This window comes from Balearica regulorum, chromosome 21 (assembly GCF_011004875.1).
Source record: "Balearica regulorum gibbericeps isolate bBalReg1 chromosome 21, bBalReg1.pri, whole genome shotgun sequence".
Classification (NCBI taxonomy): Eukaryota; Metazoa; Chordata; class Aves; order Gruiformes; family Gruidae; genus Balearica; species Balearica regulorum.
In genome coordinates, this window is record NC_046204.1 from 6,495,262 (window position 1) to 6,516,805 (window position 21,544).

General features: G+C 37.4%; 2 protein-coding genes across 7 annotated transcripts in view; one reads left to right on the forward strand and one right to left on the reverse strand.

The window, feature by feature from the left end:
• The window catches only part of LRRC38 (leucine rich repeat containing 38), a 61,306-nt gene that overhangs the window by 32,304 nt on the left and 7,458 nt on the right, over positions 1–21,544 (reverse strand). The window lies entirely within an intron of this gene.
• On the forward strand, positions 3,682–18,860 carry PDPN (podoplanin). Of its 6 annotated transcripts, none has more exons than XM_075772982.1 (6): positions 3,682–3,991; positions 15,277–15,362; positions 15,995–16,082; positions 16,564–16,599; positions 16,966–17,077; positions 17,698–18,860. In XM_075772982.1, the coding sequence occupies exons 1-6, from the start codon at positions 3,922–3,924 to the stop codon at positions 17,702–17,704; spliced, it is 399 nt and encodes a 132-aa protein (XP_075629097.1). In that variant the 5' UTR covers positions 3,682–3,921; the 3' UTR covers positions 17,705–18,860. The 6 variants fall into 6 exon arrangements, with proteins under 6 accessions (XP_075629097.1, XP_075629096.1, XP_075629098.1 ...); XM_075772981.1 differs by having other exon boundaries at positions 3,728–3,991; positions 15,956–16,082; positions 16,966–17,071; XM_075772983.1 differs by having other exon boundaries at positions 3,728–3,991; positions 16,966–17,071.

Below are 21,544 nucleotides of genomic sequence, written 5' to 3' on the forward strand. Positions count from 1 at the left end.
AGAAAAAGGTTAATAATTTTATTGTCATCAGAGATGAAGTACAATTAACATATTCATGCTACACCTGGAGCTTTGTAACAACAGTCCCTTCTCCTCTCCAGCCCATTCACCCCAGAAGCCAAATCGGCATTGTCCCCAGAGTTCATTGTCACGCTTTGTCCTACGCAGTATTCCTTACTTTCTGGATCACAGTAATGTTCACTTGCAGGGAAAGGAAATCCAGAGCTAGGTTTTTGCATTGCAAATGAATTAAACGTACACATACAGATTATTTCATTCAGCAGAGAAATGCAACCAATTCCAGGATAAACTGCCAGACAAATTGCCAATTATAAGGTCAAACTAATACCAGAGATCATAAAGCACTACACTTTCAGAAGAGTGTACTTTGGCAGACCGACCAACCCTAACACTGCAAGCAACCGTACACAGTCATACAGTCACAGAAATCAAACTGCCTGCATTTACCCCCTGCAAAACTTCCCTCTTATCAGCAGTTACACAGAATGAGCAGCAAGGCTGCCCTTGCTGACACTGGAGTTGCTGTTCAAAGCCTGTTTATGACAACGGGGAGTCTTCCATTGACTTCAGTGCTCCCGGGTTCGTATTGCAACATGAACTGATTCAGGGGAAAACACGTCATCCCACATGACTTCAGCCACTGAGGCAGAACACTCTGCAGGATATAGTCACTATTTTTCTCCTCCTCCAGCTATGTTTCATTCTTTGCTCTTACTGAACTAGAGACAGCCTAAGCCTCTCACAAGGCCGTGCAAATGACTGACACAGTCAGACGGAAAGAACAGATTATGAAATGAAAACATAAGGGTTGCTGGTACTGCAGACCCTTTCCACCTCCTCCCTTAAACCACTCTGATTAAAAACACACAGAGCTGTCTAGGCAAAAAAAAAAAAAAAAAAAAAAAGGGCGACCCACACACTCATATCCTGGAAATTTGTGGGAATTGTCATAACACGCCCAGAACAAAAAAGACCAATATCTCTGCATAGACCTAAACCTCATTTCATTACAGCATTTGAGCCCATGCACAAGTTCACTACCAATCAGCAAAGACAAGATGCTTACATATAGGTATGCGCTTACCTTCTATTTTGAAACAAACAGCTCACAGTATTAAGTGCTGCTTCAAACATAGACAGACTGTTAAATAAGAACCTTAGAATAACTCCTTTATTTTCTCAAAACCTATTGGCTTATCAGAATTACACTACAGTGAACTATAGTTTCATTAAAAAAATGAACTTAATTTGGTACAGTTCAGAAGAAAACTTATCCCTCACCTCTCTCTGGCTCCATACCCTGTCCCAAGGGTATATTGGCTCTTCTGAAAGAATTTTGTTGGTCATTTAAATCACAGGGCTCAGCAATGGCTCCCAGCCTTAATCTCCTTACTGAGCAAGATGCTGTCCTCACCAGAAGGCAAGTTCCTGTCATGGATGTCCTTAAGGAACTAATTGTCATCTTGGGTTGAGATTGTAAGACATTCCTAGCTTTTTCACTAACTTATTTTGCATCTGTAGGCAAATTTCTTTCCTGTTATTGCACTGTGATACAAGCTGACTTTATTATATTCTTCATAGTTCAATAAATCTATCTAAAGAGTTTTTCTTTGAGGAATAGGCTGGAGCAGGAGAAATGAGCTGGTATAGGAGAAACTAGTCCTTATTGGAAAGAATAAAAAAAGTTAAAAAGTGTTGAAGTAGCCGCTGGAACTCTGACATCTCCAATTCCTGAAAGCCTAAGAGCTCCTGTTCTATACCCAGCATACAGTACAGTTTAAAGGAAGACATTATTTAATTCAGCAAATAGCTTGTCCTTCTTCAGAAAGTCCTGAGACAAATTTGTTTACAGGAATATTCATAAAGATGAAAGGTCTTTGGAGTAACCTTTGAAGAAAATGGAATGAAATTCTAAAAATATCTTCTGTTACAAATGAGAATTTGTTAACATTAAAAAGTCACTGTTTGTTCCAGTTTGTCTTTTATAGCATACTACATTCATTTTTTGTCCAGAAATACATATAGAAATCCAAACATTCCGTTCTGATCAGGTAAAGAATGATTTGGTTTGATTTTTCAAACTAAGTTTCCTTACAACTGAAATTGTCCCCTAGCAAATTTCAGTTCCATATGAGTGGCATTTCCCAATAAGCAAACATTCCCTTAAATAAATTTGAAGCAGCATTACTGAGAATAATTAATCCCAGATTTTAAGATTCAAGACATGCTGAAAGTTAGTATATGGGAATAGTTATTTTACTGGTTTTCTAAAGAGAATAAGCCAATATTCCCTGTTGTTTCTTTGCATTAGCATTGACTGTTTTCATCCTACTCCTAGAGATCCTCAATACTAAGAACATGATTTATACCTACAGCTAACAAATTCCTTTGGCACCTATCACTTTCAGCAGCAATGAAAAGCCCTATGGAAGGTGTTGCACCTCCCATCTGCAGCCCTCTTTACATCACTATCACTGCTTACATTTAGACTTGCTTTGCTTCTTTATAGCACAAAATGTTGCAGGGTCTTAACGAGGGCTCTGACTCACATTCACAGATCAAAACACCCTAGCCATGGTCACGGTTTTTGGTTTTGTTTTTCTAAAAAAAATAGAAAACTTTTCCCACAAGTCTGCCCCACTCTTCTGCAGAGGTTAACTCCTCCACAACTGCCAGCAGAAAGGAAACAAATCCATGCTTCTGCTGCTATGCTTCAGGGTCTGATGTCCCAGCCCTGTGGGACTTCAAGGTACAGAAACTGAGGGAGGGAAGGAGGTCACATACTTCCTCCACTCGACCACGTGGCACACTGGTATAGTTAGTTCACATGTGAGCAATGAGCACAACTTGCCACATTCCTAAATAGATGTAAATCAGTAGATTATTACTTGCTCAAGACAAGGGAAGATTCAGAAAAGGATTAATATAAATCATTGCTCTAAGTCCTGTTTCAGTCCCAGTTCCTAACAGCCATTATTTGTGAGAAAAAACATTTGTTACAGATTTTGGGCAAGAGTGTTAATCTCATCTTGCACACATGCCATGCAATACTGATGCGCAGAAACACATACAAGAAAAAAGTAACTGGTCTTGTACAGACCATTGTACAGCTGTACTACTAATGGTTACATACAAAACCGAAAAATCCTCTCTGTAGGGTGATATTAGCACACTGAGGCCAGCAAGCCTGTGGGCAGAGATAAATGCTAGAGTACAGTTAGGATGTCACTTGAGGACACAAGCGGAGCCTTAGACACATAGAAAAAATTCAGACAGTATTTACTGCAGAATTAAGTAACCTGTCCTAAAATTATTTCAGTATCCCTAAATGCACATTCACTACCACACTTGCTCAGATAAACATGGGGGCTCACTTTGAAATAAAAAATCATCAGTTCATTGCTGGAAATAACAAGAAAAATGTCCTTAGTGTTGTTCCTTAAATATTTTTTAAGGACAGTTTGCAGAAGGGAGGGAACTCCCTGAACACCTCGCTCTGTCTAAACACACTTTCCCTTTTTGCTAAATAAAAGTCTTCTGAAAGCCACAGCAGCTCCTGTAACTTTAAACCTGGGCTGAGATCACAATTTTAGTGCTGACCAAACAGAGTGCAGAGGGCGGGCCTGGCTCTTCTTTGAGGACCACCTTAGGCATGCTCCCACCCCTTGGCTAAAGAAAATAATGCCGACTCCACTCCGTTTTCTTTAGCTGCAGAGTTATCATCTGGGAAAATCTTCCCCCTTTAGACTACAGCAGTTAAAGGAATATTTGGAATAGCAAAGTAATTTTTGCAGTGATTCTTTTTGTGATCTCAATTCTCCTCGCCTATTAAAAAAATTAATCAGAATTTGAATCCATCTGGTCTCAGGATTGGAAAGCTATTCTCTAAGCAGACTAAAGATGTTTATTAAAGTTCAATTCTTCATCTTCGTTCTAGGGAGCGTGCCTTTCATAGCACTTGCTGAAGAAGGTAAGAAGAAACTTTGGTTAAAATTATTTCCAGTCATTTCCTGTAATTTAACAGTTTGCGTGCTTACTCATAGCCAATATAGTTGCTCTGTCATGTTTATAAAACTTTCTTTTGAACGTTTAAGCTACTACTGGGCACCTACTATGGCTGTAATCAGGAAAGAAACACATCAAAAGTTTTCAGATGGACTGAGTTATGCGCTATTAGAAAAGAATTTTCTGTGTGTGTCTGCGTAAGGGAAGGAGAAGGGTGCAATCAGGGAAGGCATTACATCAACAGCCCTTGGAAATGTCTTCACTTTCACTGTAATATAGGCAAAGGAGACTGCAAGTAGTAATTTAGTTGTAACTGACATTTAGGTGGTGAAACTCTCTATGAAAGTCTCTTATAAATCTTTCCATTCATGATTTTATCTTCTGTACTTAGAGGCATTACAAGAGCCTAGAATTTGAGCCTTATGCATGGTTTTACTTACACTAACTTTGCCATAACAATATAAGCAAGTGAAGGAAACTAAACCAGCAAGAATTATTACAGATCAAGACAGATTTTAAAAGTGTTATATGCATCTACCCAGAAAAAGTTTGTTTGGCAAACTATTTGAGTTTTATAAGAAAAATACAATATACACTTTTAGGTAAAACAGATGTTTAAGTCTTTTTACAGCTAAAGGAGAAGAGTGATTTATTAAGAGTAAATCAGAAATACCCTGAGCAGTACTCGATTCCAGGGACATCACATTCAAATTCAGTCTTTCTGCGTAGTATTTGACTCATCATGAATGAATTGGCCATCAGGCAACGTGCCTAATGTATGCGCAAACAAAAGTATGCCTGTAGCAGTGAAATACAGCTACCATTGCTACAGAACATGTTCCAATTACTAGTGCTCAGAAAACAATAACTGAAACTCAACCTACTAGTCTTCCAATGCATAAATGTACTTGTCTGACTTGGATTTGGGGACCCTAACTGAAACATCTGACCTGATTTTGGCCTGCTGACAGTCAGTATCATTCTGCTGGAAATAACAGAGCTATATCAATATACAGTCCATGTGGATGTTGGCTTGAAACTTCTAATGGGAATTCCTGGTGTTCTGTATGTCAGAATGAGTCCCAAATATTTAGCATGTGTATCACTGCTGTTTACTGATAACCATCAGCAATTACAAGTTAGAACAGACTTAAAACCCCAATGCCACCTTCAGCAATCTGTGACTGCACTGACAGTGAAGATGGAGAATTTTTTCTGGCTTGTATAGTACTACGTGGAATGAGTATATTCAGATACCTGAACCTCTGGGTAGACAATTTGGCCTGAGTGCTTTAGAGAAAAAAGTTTCCTTATTACATTCTGATACTTCTTAATACTGATCAGTCCATAAATAAATCTGCAGCGACCCTTTTGTCATACTTGGGCACTCCATTTTCTGGATTGAGACTGAATTAAGAAAAGCAGGTTTGTTTCAATCAGGAAGCACATTTTCAAAATTATTATCAGTTCCAAATTCCTACTTGAATTGCAAAATAAACTGAATTCAGCTATTGATCTAGTTGTAAGCATAGCATTTTCCCCCTTCCAGGCCGTGATCCACAATTTGAGTAGTTTCATTAGTATCTGCTGTCTTTAAGTTGCTGCAACTTTACAAAAAAGCCAGAGGCATAGAAACCATTTCAGGACAACTGTGAACCAGAAATGTGATTGAAAAATAGCAGTTATCGCTGATCCAATAACAGAACTAGCAGCCAACCTATCAAGAACATTTCAGTGAAACCTGTGAATCTTAAAGGATAAGTCAGAAATGCTTAAACATTCTTTGCCCATAGAGAACATGCAAATTACATCTAACAATAGTGAGTTAAAAAATCAGCAAAGGTTTCTGTTAAAATTTCCTGGGTTTGTGCTACTCAACAGGAATATTTGATCCCACACTCACACATGCTCTATTTACATTATCCATTCACAGTTTAAATCCTGCCTGAAACAGCCAAGCATTTTGTCTTTCTTACAGCCCTGAGCTGATGAATTTTTAGACTAAAGCATTTCCTATCAAAAGATTAGCAGATAGATTTTTGTCCTTCTGTGATCTTCTTCAGTATGTAAAAACTCAGGCAAATCTTTGCACACAGGATTAGACCAAATGAGTTGAAATGGAAGTTCGCGTAATTTTTTTTCTAGGCACAGCATTAATAAACAATTAAAAGCACAAGCATTCAAATAAGTGCTTTACAGAGGCAACACATTTCCTAATTTGAAACCTTTCCCATGGTGCAAGTATCATCGCAGAGGAGGAGATTACTCTATTGGCTGTCACATAACATGAACAAAAATTAACATGATTGTTAAACAAGTTACCACATGTCACTTGAGCTGTATCAACTGTCCATGTGCCTGATCTTACCTGCAGGCAAATACTAGATTATAACTCCTTGTGCAAGTCTGAAAATTAAACAGGTTTATACTAGGTCACATTACATTTGTTTTGGACTAAAAGTTAAGCACATGGACAGGATAATTCAGATGAAAAGTGTTTGTATGTTAAGAAAGGAAATTGAAGTTTACAGTCAACCATAAAAGACTAAAAAGTTTCCTATGTTTTTCAAAATCCTAAAAAAAAGAATTGACAAAGTTACAAGAAAGTATTTTTTCAAAAGTATCCTGATTTACCCAAACTCTGTTGCCAGCTCAGTGGCAAAACTAAACAATAGTCAGGCAACTGTAAAGTCTTCTGAAAAAAATCAAATTCTGTAACTGCTGGTAGTAAATAAAACGAACAACCAAAATGAACAGTCACATGTGACTCCGAAAGGGAGCCAGTTTTATGCTAAATAAGCATGACAAAACCTTTCACCCTGCATCTGGCTGCATCGTGAGTGATGAGTGCACTTGCACATGTGTTCCCATAGATGCTTCTTGTAAGCTACTTTAGCATGATATGAATCTAGCTCTACATGTCCAAACCCCAAAACTCAATTATCAGAAAAAGGAGAAAAACATCTTACTGGATCTGTAAATCTGTCTGCAAATTAGTGAGTCCATTTTGCAGTGTCTTAGTAAAACACCAGCAGAGAACAGATAAAATTTGCTTTCTCTTCACTGGGAAAGCAGAGGCTTGCCCATCTGTATCTCAAAAGTTAGTTTTTGAATCCCTGTAACTTTACAAGCAAAGGAAATAGTCATATTTAAAAGCTCACAAGGGGACTTTTCATTAACTCGGGCTGCACAGTGAAAACTGAAAACAGAAAGGCCAGATTCTCAGCTCCTGTAACTCAACGATTTCTACTGAACCCATACATTTACCCCAGATCTAGTACTTGTAAATCATCTGCAAATATAAGCATCTGAGATCCTAGAGAGATAAAAGAGCATGTTAATAGATAATAAAAAAACAGTAAAGGAAGGATAGTCCACAGCATGCAGGCTGTTGGGCTCTGACAGAAGCACACAGTGTTTCCTCCTTGTGTCATTTGAGGCAAGCCATACATAGATGCGTACCACAGAAATGACTACTGTTTGCTCAGCTCTAACATATGGTCTGTCTCAGTTGCACGTTTGTTTTGTTGGTTTGTTTACTTTTTGTCTGGATGCAGTCAGGGACTACAGGATAGAACCCAAATGCTGCCAGGCCCTACTATTCACTGCATCCCAGACCCACGCTGCAGACAGGCAGCCTCTAAAAGGGCCTCCTCTGGTTTGCGTGTGCACATACTGTACCCTCAGTTTGAAATAATGCTGCGGCAAAGCTCACATAGCTCTGTGGTGCACAACTTGCCACACAGCATTTCAAAAAAAGATGGAGGATTGGGAGTACAGGTATATCGGGATGTTCTAGAGAGAAACAAACAAGAAAAATAAGAGACAAATTTACTATTGATTTGCAACTCACTGTCTCAGAAGCCTTGCCAAAGGCTCTCAAAGAAAAATAGAAACTGTGATGCTGTGCGCATTCTCATGTTGCTTTATGACTTCCTCGTGTTTTTCCATCTCTGTATTTGTTGATTATAAGCATTACAACATCCAGCATAAATGGCATCAGAAAAATCCTTTGTGAGTGCACAATTCAGCTGCATACACCATTTCAGGTCAACACGTACTCTCTTAAGAGGGCTTGAGTAGCATATGAGATGCTACTAAATCTGTAAAGGTAACACAATTCCAAATGCACATAGAATGTTTTTATGGCTGTGAAACCCATCCAAATATTAGCTAGTATGTTTTAGTTAGTATGAAAGTCAGACTAAACATATTTGAATGGAACTCGCTCACTGTGTGGCAACATAAAGCAGTTAGCCAAAAGTCATTGTGTGAACAAAATGAAAGCCTAACCAGTTTCCAGCTATAGCATTTAGCATGCATATTTCAAAAAATGAGTTAAGAAATGATCATGCAAATGTGTCCACTGGCAGATACAAGGGGTTAGTAACCTTCATCAAGGCATCCGTGAAAGGGCATATGGCTACAGCCTCAGAGTTTTGGGAAGGAAGTGATTCAGGGAAAAGATTAGTTTATTTCTGTATTTGAGGTCATTTCTTAATTCCTTTCATCTGCATTTACACATCCCTATATTTGTGCACAGATTGTCTCCTTTCTGCTGTACATCCCATAAAACTTGCAGATCCATTACATGAAATTTTGTACTTTTCTCCTTGTTTTAGCTCCCATGCTCTTTCCATGCAGTGATAAACATGTACTGTGATGCTGCAGTTTTAGGTATCACTTACAGAATGATGCAAGAGACACATACACCTTGATCGCAACTCCAACCTTGTTGCCTGTTGCCACAATCAAACCCTGACTGTAGTTGCCACAGGGTCATGGGGCAGCAAATATCAGTAAGAAAGTGATATCCCATTCATGGGATAGCAACTCTGAGGTCAGTGTAGTTATCAGACAAGAAATCAGAGATTAAACCAGCAACATTATTATAAGCATAAACCTTAGAAGACTCATCTCTAGTTCTGCAAGGAGTATTTTAAAGGAATATCCCATAATGGAGTTAAATAGTCTTTTCCTTCTTAATGCCTGCAGCTCTGTGGTCAATTTTATCATGCATAAGAGAAAGCTTAGTAAGTTACCACTTTTTCCTCTTGTGGCTTTGTTTCATAGCTTTGGTTGTGGGTCACATACATACAGCAAGCACTTGAAGAGTAGTTATTTTTCTTTGTATCTGCCCAGTTTTTTGTTTTTTCCTTTTCTGTGGGTATCCTATATACGGGTAATGTACAATATTGTAATATTCAGAAGACATGTGATTTGCTTCAGAAGTAGCCAAGTGGTTCTTTGCCACTTGGCACTGTAGATTTAAACTCTGGCTTTGTTCCTTTGGCTAAGCCAGCTGCCGCAATAGAAACCATCTGTAGTAGGGTGTGGTGACCAAAGGAAATGTTTCTGACAATTCAGCAAAACATTGTCATCATGAGCTACATGGAATACCTGAACAAAGTCAGTCATACTCTAAATAAGGTTGAGCTAAATCCTTCCTTGTGCATCATGACCATTTTTCAACTGGCAGATACTTTCCAAAGTTCATGGCATTTTGTCATCCAGCTTCCTTCATTGTATAAAGCAAAGCTGTCAGTCTTTGTATAAGGAAACTGCAGTATGCACTTCAGGCTTTAGACAGTGCATACTTTCTCCTGAACAACAAGAAGTCTAGACACTTAAACATGTGCCAGGGCATTTTTTTCAATCATGGCATGATATATTACTCCAACTTCCAGAAAGAATTAACAGAAAAAGAGAAAATACCAGTGCTATGGCCCCAAACAGGCTAAGGATACTGCACATCATAAATTTCGCAGGAGCTATAGGTACAAATGAGAATTTCAGTTCTCATCAAGAAACTTTCTTGCCTTTCTAAAGTCTGAAAGTTTTAACTGTCCAAAGGCTCAAAATCCAGAAGGCAAAACCCAAAATCCGCTATGTTATATTCTTCAAAACCTCAAATTTTCAGAGTCCAAAACATTTTGTAGCCTGGACTTGGCAGCGTTGAACCATTTCACAAAAAAACCCTGAAACACCTGTATGATTTCTTTCATACACCCAAAAATGTTTAAACAATTATAGAAAAAATAATGGAAAACTACTTTTGGAGAAAAATAAGCTGATGAGGTATACTTTGGACCTGGCTCTGGAATACGTTTAAATTGAGGATGACGCCAAGTAGCAGACAAAATTGTATTTGAAAACTACAGAGCTGCTGCTGAGACACTGTGTATTCAAAAGGCAGATACCTTATCAAATCATACAATTTTGTTAAACTTCCACCACCATGAAGAAAACTTTCCACTGAACTACAACTGAATGAGATTCCAATAATGAGATAGTGACTTTAAGACTCACTTTGCTCACAATCAAATTGAGGTCTGTTAGTGAAGAATGCTTCCTCAAAAAGGGAATTCCTGTATCAGGACATAAATGCTGAGTAAAATATGACCAAAACAGGATGGCTAACACACATGTACGTACACAGTCCTTCAAACACCACCACTTGGTCTATAACAATTCAGGAAGCAGACACTGAAAAACATCAGTCAAGTCCAGATAGTTAGCTGAGTAACGTCTCAAACAGAAGAGTGATATCTCCCAAGTGATCTGTCCCACTAAAGTCTCTTCCCTTGCTTTGCTAGAGAAGCATTCCACAAAGCACCTATCTAGTACAGCTGGATAGGATAAAATACAATATCCATAAAATAGAGATAAAAATAAACTTGAATTTTAAGATCAAAGCCTTTGTTTGACAGTTAACCTGCTAGTTAACCTTTTTAGCTGTTAAAAATAACTGAAGCTGCTTTTCTTTTTAAATAGGAGCAGAGGAGCAATAAGCAATAAAGATTATTTCAGTTCTTGCTAGAGGGAATCCTTTAGGGTTAGCCATTTTTACCTACTGGTCTCTTATCGCAGAGATGGAAACTCATTCAATTTTGAGGGCTTCCTATTTCAAGGACTATGCTGAAATATAGGCTTACAACTGCCTTTACTCACTAGTGTCTGCGTTTATTCAAACTGCTGGGAAAGAAACAAGATCCTACAACATTTTTCATCTTCAAAAGTATCTTTGTTGGTTTTGGAGATACCTGAAGGAAATGCTAATGAACAACAGTTTTACAACTCACTTTCCTTTCCAACACAACCACTGTGCTTTGAAAGCGACTCTAAGAGGTTTTTCTAGTAAACTGTCACTCCATGCATAACAATGAGTAGTGAGCTCATCTTCCCCTAAGTGGGTCATGGGATGCTTAACCATGGGATGTTTCAAAGCAGTATTAAACTTTTAAAGACATCAAATTTTCTCCTGGTGTGCGAAGTTGCAGTGTAATAGCAGCTGGGGACTTTGAACTGAAACACACCCAGCTGGAACTCTGGGAGAAGGAGATGCAATGATTAATTCACATCTGCAGCAACGTATAGCTGCTAACAGAAGAGGCCATAGTGCTAGTTGGAGACAGTCATAGCACTGTGAGGCAATGTTTATTTACAGCCTCTTCTAAGATAATATTAAGAACATATGCAGAAGCACTACTTCACCCAATGGCTCTTGCTACATTTGACCCACATCAAATGAAACCAACAATTCCAAAAGCACATACACCCTTATACCCCATTTACATTCTTTGATGTCAGTGGTATATGGCTTTTACTGGGAACAGGGCAAGAAGTTTCATGTCCAATAGTTTATCTCAATTTCATTTCAATGTTTTTGACTTTATTACAGCTTTCCCTGGCAAAGAGTTCTCTAGTATCAAATAATCTTTCCTACAAATGCAATACACTGATAACAAATTACCTCCCAGTCTTTCTTTGGTCATAGTTCAATACTGTCTATTTAACTACCCCCAGATCACCTCCACTGTCTGTCCAGAAAAACGTGGAAATATAGTCAAGGGATCATTCTCCAGCAAGTACAGTACAGGACCTTAGCTTGAACACTTTATTATGCAGATTGGATAGGGCTGGGATAAGACCTCCACATTGATAGAAATCAGTCTGATCTGTGAGCTTCAGGCAGTTAATATGGGAGCCACATTGTTCTAGTTTCCCTTTACAGTTAAGGAAAGGCAGCATTTCCAAGGATGACTCAAAATCTCAGGTGAGCTGACTTACCTTCTGAAAGTATTTATCTTTCCCTACAGACTACAAAAGAAGGTAAGGGCAAGCAGACACCATATTTAGGCACCTTTATTAAGAACCTAAAATTAGGCAAGATTAATTGGGCCACCTCCTTTTGCCAATCACTCTACACTGAGGGCAAATGCACTGCAATAGATTTTCTACGCATCACTTGTTGTGAAGAGTCTACAATAACTTTATCACACAAAGAATAATTATTTCATGTTTCTTTGTGATGTTCACTAATTCTCTCCACCTTTGTTCTGTGACACTGTTTCCTATCCTGCCTTTGCTATCAGGGCTGAAAGGTACTGCAATGCCAAGAATATAAGCAGCTTCTCTGAATAAGCTGCTTGTTGTTAACATACAAAACTTATTTCACTTTCTACTTGGGGTGTTGCTCTGGTAATTGGTTTTCTCCATCTGTACTTATTTTACAATTAGCAAATAAAGTTTCCAGTTCTAACTGAGATTACAAGGTAAATAGATCACACACAATTCATGTTGTTAAGCTTTATTGCTATTTCTTTCTTTACACTCAAAATTTACATAGCATAATCCCAATATTGTATTTTATAGACATTACTTTGCAAGAAAAAAGTAAGTATTAAAAATTAGTGCCATATCTTAAAAATGCCCTGATATTTAGAAGGTGGCTAAATCAACACACCTAAAGTCAAGCCTCCTTTATGCTACCTCAACAGAAAATTTTCAAAGGCTGCTCACCTGGGGTATTTCAGTCAAAAATGAACAAAACATTTTTACCATCTAACTTAGAAATATGATTTCCCCTGGCCTGTTCTAGTCTTTTCATGGATTATAAGGCAATTTTTGGGAGACTGGCTGGCTTAATTAGCCACTATATTAGGTCTCATGTTGGCATAATGTGAATATACTTTCTTCATCTGTTACTGCCTAAAGTACTACTTGCACACCCTTTTGGCTCTTAAATAGAAAGTGTATCTATTCAGGCTTATAAAGGTATAAAAATATAAAATTCTATTTACTTGAGTAAACATGGAATTAGAAATCTAATTTTAGATCAGTGTTTAGTCTCTTGGCAATGGGACAAAGCTCTCAGTCTTATGTTGCTAGAGATGGATGAAAATTTTTATTTTGGTTCAAACATGAGTTTTGGGAGCAAGGAAAAATATGTGCAAGTCTGCAGTAGAATTCAGATGAGTTTTGAGCAAAAAAGATTATTTTCCAGTGTCGAATCATTTATCCTCTGTATGAAAAGTTTCCTTTAAAGTACCAGTGCTTTTTTTTTTTTACTAATTTCAAAATTAAATATTGGCTTTTTCATTTGAAATAACATTTTTATTTTAAAATCAGCAGTTAAAAAGTGAATAAAAGTTAAGTGAAACTAACAAGTAAAGAAAAATAATTTCCAGGTGATATCTGTGCAGCTGATCCAAAGTGATTCTATCCTTTTTTCAATTTTGACCGATATCAAGCAAAATGTCCATTCTTTCTAATGTCAGGCACAAAACAAAAATTCTGTTTACTTACCTCTATATCATATACCACACAAGTAGAGTACATTTGGGACTATTAGTCTTATTCAGAACTAGTCTAACTCCAAATGCAGAAGAGATGAGAATATTGTTAGGTCACTAATAAAACAGGTGAAATGAGTAGAAACAATGGTAAGATTTAATAAAACAAACAAGTCATTAATATTTCTCTTATATAAAATATTCAAATGGTACAGTAACTCCCTGTTTTTAAATAACTCATGTGAATAGCTGTCTTCCTCCCCAAAGAGATCACTTCACAGCACTACCAATTTACCAAATTACACCAGCATCAAACTGTCTTGCAAAGGAAAAAAAGGATTAGGTATTCTTTGTTCATAATTAACCTCTTAGCCACTGACAGTTGTTCCCTTGCATACATCATAGGCAAATGATGTGTGAGCATCCCGGGTTTTCTCCAACCCCCCTAAAAAATCTCTGCTTTTTGAAGAGAATGACACAGCACTCATTCACTTAACCTTCAGCTGTCATTGCAATATTTCTTAGAATAACTCAGTATTATGCTGAAAAAGTATAAACTGAATTTGAAAATGTTTGGACAAGCTTTTGCTCTGACCACTGAAATTAGATGCAAAATTTGAATCCAGGAAAGAATTTTCCAGAAGTTTAGGGGTTTTTTGCCTGAAGCTTTTGCTCAGGACAATGTCTATTATTAGCTCTTTGCTTAAACACTGGTATCTGGAATTAGCAGAGCTCTTATGCCCCAGGCAACAGCATAACAAGCAGCCTCATCTAGCTTTATAATCATGGTGAATTAGAAACTCCCAAGAGATACCACACTACATTAACATTGTACTTAATATGGACATAGTTTTATGGATCAGCATGAAACTTAATCAAATTATATCTGTGTTTTCAACATTTTCTTGATACTGCCAGTTACCTTCACATATACATATCTTTCATGTTCTGCCTTCTTCCATCTCATTTTTCCTACTGATGGAGTTTGACTGTATTTGTAAAAAAAAGTATTGTGTGGGCCAAAATTTAAGTGCCTGTTATACCAGCGATGACATGTAGGTATAGTATAAAAAGGGAGACCTTATACTGTTACCTAAAAAATTCAAATTATGGCAAGTAAGGTTTGCAACTTCCAAAAAAAAATCTCTGAATAGATTTGTATAGGAATATTTTCTAAGCTATAGTGACACCCATAAATGTTAATGATAGTTCTAAAAATAAAGGTTGCAGCTGGGACTGAGCTGAAAGATGGGAGAAAGCTCTTACTATTTTAGAAAACGGAAGATGCTTGAAGTAATTTATCTAAACGCATAAGCTAATGCTTAACTTGAAGTCTGGAGTAGTCACACCCACCTGGGGATGGTTGTAGGGGTGGGTGAAGGGGGGAATCTTTTCTTAAAGGAAAAAATCTTTTCTTGGACCAAGTGTTTAATAACCAATGTTTCAAGGTTGTACCAGGGTTAAGTGATGTGTACTTAAGCTCTTTGACCTGCAGCTTTGTACAAGACTAGAACAGAATTCAAAGTTAATCCAAAGACTTTTGCAAACCTTAGTGTGCAGGGCCATGGATATTGAACACTATATCAATATCTAAAATGTTAAACATGACATCTAAGTAGCCAGAATATGTAACTACTAAGTAAAATCTTAACTCATTTTCTAAAATTTTATTCAGCAAGCTCAGTTCTAGAAGGAGAAGAAAGTACAACAATTGATTTCAGAGACAGAAATGACACAGAATTTGAAGAATTACCAACCCTGGTGAGTATCATTCTAAAGAAAGGTTCCTTTAAGTTACCCTGATTTCATATTCCTGGTTTTGTCTTGTGGCTGAGATTTTGAATAATCATTATAAAGAATACTCCTGAGTTCTAACAAAAAAAAATATAACACCAATGCTTTTGCTTTGTGAGCAATCAGGTTGAAGGTGACAAAGTTAAAAATTTTTTATTTGCAGTTCTGTACTGCAAGAAGTGTTCATAACCTGCTTAGTCACTGCCATTTGCCTCTTCTAATTCTCTATCTCCCCATTAGCTTCAGTGAAACCAAACTGACAAACTAGTGTTAAAAAACAAACAAAAAAAGCAGGTCTGCAATATTCTGCATTCTTCTCCAACACCTTCTGTAGTCCTACCAAGAGGTCATCCAATTGGAAAGCCTCTAGCAGGGAAGACAAATCAGCTTATTTTGGGGGTTTTTTTGTCACTGTACGCAAGTCACAGATGACAGGACATAGCCAAAAAAGCATCCACAGGGCAGCTGACAGACCAAGAAATTTAAATGCTTATTTCATACACAGACTCAGTATACTGAGGTTTTCTTTTCCCTCTTTTTCCTCCCCTCAATTCTTGTAGTTGCCTACAAGACTACACAATATAACAAATCTCTTGCAGTTTGGACAACTGATGACCACAGAAAGTGCCCCAGCTGAAGACAGTGACAATTCTACTGGTTACGAAGCTAACGCAAAAAAGGATGATGGTAAAAACAATCTTTCATTTCTATTTTATTATATCAAAGTTCTACCACCATCTACTAAACAGTATGCGGAAAATTCAAATAATAAGTTTAAGGTGCTCTCAAAAGTAGTATTGCTGACTTTTGAAAGGGAAAAGTAAGATTTTTAGATGATTCCTTAGCAATCACTCCACATCTTAACTTCATAACAGATGTGCGCTGACAAAAAGAATGAGTAGCTGTGTCATTTTGCTCACCAGTTGATGACAATCAGTCCCTTAGATTTTAATTTCTATTATTTCCAGAGAGCTCTCTGCACTCATTCCCTCAAACTTTTCATTTGCTTACTTTCTATCAAAAAAGAACAACAGCCCCCTATTATACAGCCCTCAAACCATTGTGACACAGTTGATAAGTTTGCCTTGGATATGACATTATAAATTAGGCTGCAAAACTCTGTACAAAGCAGAATGAGTAATTAATTATTCTCTTTCTGACTTTACAGGTGGACTGAGTGGGGATCCAGAGAAAACTGAAAAAGGTATTAAACAAAAGAATTGATTATAAAGACAAGGGAGAACTGAACTGCCTTCTAGAGGGCACAAGCTGCACCCATGCCATTCTAAAACAAAAGTTTCAGGAGGAGCTACAACCTGCTCCCTGATCTGCCTCCTGTGCTTCACCCCATTACCATCCCCATAGCCACATCTACACAGAGCTCTCCAGCCCAAAGGAACTCTTGCAGGCTACCAAGAAGCCCGCTGATCCTACCAAACCTACTTCAGAGTTCACAAGATAAGGACATTTTCCCCAAGGAGTGGGATGCAGCAGAACAGTGTCAGTTCTATCAGTAGCCTCTTACCAATGGTCTTCATGACAAACATTAACATTCCCAATTTTCTTTCAGGTGGTCTAGAAACAATTGCACTGGTTGGAATAATTATTGGAATCATAGTTGCAGTTGGAATCCTTGCAGGAATAATCATTGCTGTTGTAAGGAAGATGTCAGGCAGGTACTCGTAAGTAAATTGCTAATCAGGCTTTTCAAACAAGCATTATCCTGAGCAAGGTCACAGAAGTCACTTTGGAAATTTCTAATGCTTCCATTTTGACAGAATAACCTGTTTTCATGTTACACAGTGTCTACTGATTCAGCAAGAGCTGCCAATGTGCTGTGGGTGATCTAAACCCCCCCCCATGTGCTTCAGAAAAAATTGTCAGATACTGAATGCATGCTCTTACAATATTCATCAAGTGCATGAGTTTTGGATTACTCTACTGCACAGAAGTAAAATTCACTAGGAAGTATTACAGGACCAACTTCTGGAAGTGCTGGATAACATGCAAACACTGACAAGTGCTCTTTATCTTATTACTCCTGACATTTGTGGAAACTGTTTTGGTACCAAATAAATTGTTTGGTCCCATGCGAATCTAAAGTGCTTTATGAACTCCAAAGTAGTAAGAAAGCCACACTACATTTAACAAATACTATTCACCCAGCATTAGGAGACAGCAAATTATGAATTGGGAAAAGAAATCAAGCAGTGGCAGGAAGGAAAGGAGAGGGAAGAAAAACAATACATAAGACATTTGACTAACTATGAACAATAAAATGTCCGTGTTTTTTGTTTTACAGGCCCTGAAAATAGTTGAAACAAGCAACCATGCCATTCTATGCCAGAAAACACAAGTGCTTCTTATTTTATAAGAACTAAAGACTACTCCTGTATTGTGTGAGAAGATGATCCATGGAAAATATGGTCAAAAAATTCCAGATCTATGGGGATCCCACACAACTCTAAGGACTTCCCTGCCCCAGACTACAGAGTATGGAACATTTCATAGGATTTTTAATAACCAGGAGTTTATTAGAGGAAAGAAAGAGATTATGCAGTAAGAAAAAACCCAGCAGCAGTGAGATTTACATCTGAAATGTGATCTGCAGGTAATATATGCTAGCTTGATTTTAAACAGTACCAAAGATTATTTTGCATTACATTTTATGCATTTCTTTAAAAACACATATTTTCTGTTTAAAAACACAGAATCTTTTAATTGTTTTTGGCTGGTTAAGTGCTTGTGGCATGTTTATCTACCAAGTGACATATCAAAAAGGAGGAATTAGCTTCAGAGAGAATCAATTATTTACAAGTTTTAAAAATATTAGATATTGGAGGCTAAAATCTTTCCATTATTGATACAGATTTTCTGCTCTTGATACTTATGTTATGTGGCAAAATACGGTAGGCCCAGCTGGAACTGACCTACCACCTGAAAGCTTGCTCACCTCACTATTGCACCAGGAATTTCCTGTCTTCTCTTGTTGCAGAGACATGCAGGGATTGAAATACACATCCTGAATTAAAGGGTGCTTGGAAAATACCCAATTTTGATGGGTCACTTTAACCAGTTACTCAGCACACTTTAAAGCTGACATGTAGATGCTTTTAAATTAGCCTATACCATTTTTCGACTATCTCATTTTTCTAACTCTGTAGTTGGCTTGAGAACATGTGCAACACTAGACCATAATATGTTAAGGAGGTATAATGTATCTTTGGACTCTACAGCTTTTTCTACGGCATATTTAGTGCAGCAGGACCTAAATGCACAGAGTTCAGAGCAAAGGCTTTGTATGTCACATGGCTGCAATGTGTCACATTTGGTGTAAAAATCATGATAATCCATATGGTCAATAATTAAACATGTCAATTTATTTAGATTTGCTTTTCTGTTTCTTTTATCTGCCATGAACTATCATATCAACCCAAGTTTTGGAAATAAAATTTATAATGTAAATTGTCTTATTTTACTGCTCTGATAAAACACAATCAAGCTTGTTATACATAGAGTGAAATTATAGAGTATGTAAGCACCTACACAAGGATGCAACTAACATTAGGGAATGCACCGTGCATTTGGATTTAAGTACTAACCCCACACAGTGCAACTTCAGATACCACAGCATATGCACCCCAGCATTTGTCCACAGTAGTACAATACTGTGGAATAATACATTCATGTTTCACCTCCAGCATAATCTCATATGGTTTATTTCTGCTTACATGCAAAAGCTGCATAAAACTAAAGAAAAAAGTTAGTGACACCACTGTACAAAGTCATGTATCCACTATATAAAAAAAATCTATAACAAGTTTAAGCCTAGCATATATCTTAAGTCAGTTCTTTAAGGTTAAGTTGGTATTGGGCATTTTTAAAGTACATAATCCAAGGCCCAGAAGTAGGCTGCAAAGTTTTCACTACCTTTACTGAAGCCATGAGATGTCAGTTTAACTTACTTTTAAAAAGGCATCTTTAACTTAAGCATCAGTAAATTTTTTACCTATGACTCATTGCATTTTGCAGCATTACTCATGTAACAAAAATTATGCAGTTTACCCAATCAATTCTGAAGTTTCTGGTATAGTAAACCAGTTATCTTTCAAGAAAGCAAGTCTGCAGTCTCTTACAGATGAGCACATGAAGTCCCATCCCTGAAATACAACTCCTGTGACTCAGTTCAGTTGAAGATATTTGTCTTAACTAGGAAGAATAACTTTTCACACTAGCATCCTTTACCCCTGTACTTTTAGGTTAAAGGGGGACAATTACTTCAGGTATTCTGTTTCCAGGTGTCCATACATCCCCCTGGTTTTTGAAAGAGAATTATGACCAGGTTTCATGCATGACTGTTCTATTTTCTTGTGACTTGTATGTATTAGCTAAAAATGCATGTAAACTCTCATATGAAACTGGAAGGTTACAGCTTTTTCTTATTGTGGCAAGATAAGAGAACAGTATTTTCTGTTACTCTAGATTTAACCATTTCTTGTCTGTACTGGAAACTACCTTGTAGGATGCACTTGATGTCTGACCAAATACATGCCATATGGAATTATGAATTATTCAACCATTGTAGGGAATAGCACAGATGTCACCAGTTCCTTCTGCACCAGCTCAGTTACTGCTAACTTGCAAATACCACAAGATGAGAAAAGCATTCTTATGCCTGTTCTGAATATTGGTTAAGCCAGCAGTAACAAGACCCCATTTGAAAAATACACACCATTACAGCAGAAAACCTTTTCGGGAAGTTCTGCGTTTTCCTGGATCACATACAGAACACCAGTTGAACAGCCTGCATTCTGCTCAAGTAAATTGTGCTTTGTCCTTCTCCAGAATCTGTCACTAAGATTCTGAGAGAGCATTTTAAACTTCATATACCAACTATCTAAGTTTTCTGGTCTTAACTGTGCTTTTATAGTCTGCCCTCTAGTTTAAAGAAAGTTTTATTAATCTTAGGTGAAACCAACCCCTACCGAAATGGCCCGTGCTTCACTGAAACATGATTTGGGGGGCTTCTAGCACTGGAGACTTAGTATTAAATACTGTGCTATAATAAGTCTGAGCCTGCAGAAATGTGAAGATATTAACCTCCTTCTGATTATCAGCTGGAGTACTGGTTACTCAGTATATAGCTAAAGAAAGCAAGGGCTCTGAAGAATTAGAAGACCTCTGTTATTCTGTCAACATGAAGAAACAGCAACTGCAGCTACACTGACACATGTAATATTTTGATGATTCAAACTGCCTTGCTGCCTAGACATCTCAAGTGTAGAACATTCCATTCAGCTTCAAGCAAATATCAAGAAAATTGCTTCTTCATGAAAAACTGTCATATTTGTTACATATTTATATACTACTGAAGAATTCTTGATATAGTTCCCTTTTGTAACTTCACAAAACAAGTTTTCTAGAAAATATAGACTGAAAATCCATGCAGAAGTCTATATTCCATATGCAAACTACTGCAGCATTCTGACTGAGCTTTCATTGACTTGTACTATCTAGCTTTCCATTACTAATTCAGGACTTCAAAGGTAGGTTGAACACAAGCAGTATGTTTTTGTGGTAGAATTTATGTGGAAGATGGATCTTTGCTGCTTTGCAAGAAGTCAAACTGCACATTTTCCTAGGGCAAATACTTCTGTAAGCTGAAATGAATGACCAGTATACATGCTTGCAGAATCAAGGCCCAAGGTCAGGAGACTTCCTATACATGAGAACGCATCAGGAAACAACAGCTCTATACTTTCACCAGCTGGCCAGGTTTGATTTTTTATTCACAGGGAAAACAGTCAATATATCAACACTTGCTTTTAACTTAAAGTCCTTACTCCTGATCACATTCATTCCTTTATCATTAGTAATAGTAATGTTCCCTTTTGCAGTTTGGCTTTGAGTCATGAATGTGGCTCTCCCTAACAGACAAGCAGGCACCAGGCTTCCTGTGAGAATGCCAGATGTCACTAGAAAATATCATAAACATAGTTGTCCCCTTGTATTTGTGTCTCTGGGGAAGATATACAGTAGTAGTATACTATGAAAGCAATGACTTGAAGCATCAATATTTATAATACTTCTAAGCATCAGTACAGCAATTCTTACAACAGTTTATTTAAGGCATGTTTTCACTGTAAAAC

Coding starts and splice junctions, on each gene's coding strand:
- PDPN (XM_075772980.1), top strand. CDS start 3,922: ATGTTTATTAAAGTTCAATTCTTCATCTTCGTTCTAGGGAGCGTGCCT. Junction 3,992..15,276: donor CATAGCACTTGCTGAAGAAG/GTAAGAAGAAAC, acceptor AATTTTATTCAG/CAAGCTCAGTTCTAGAAGGA. Junction 15,363..15,955: donor TTGAAGAATTACCAACCCTG/GTGAGTATCATT, acceptor CAATTCTTGTAG/TTGCCTACAAGACTACACAA.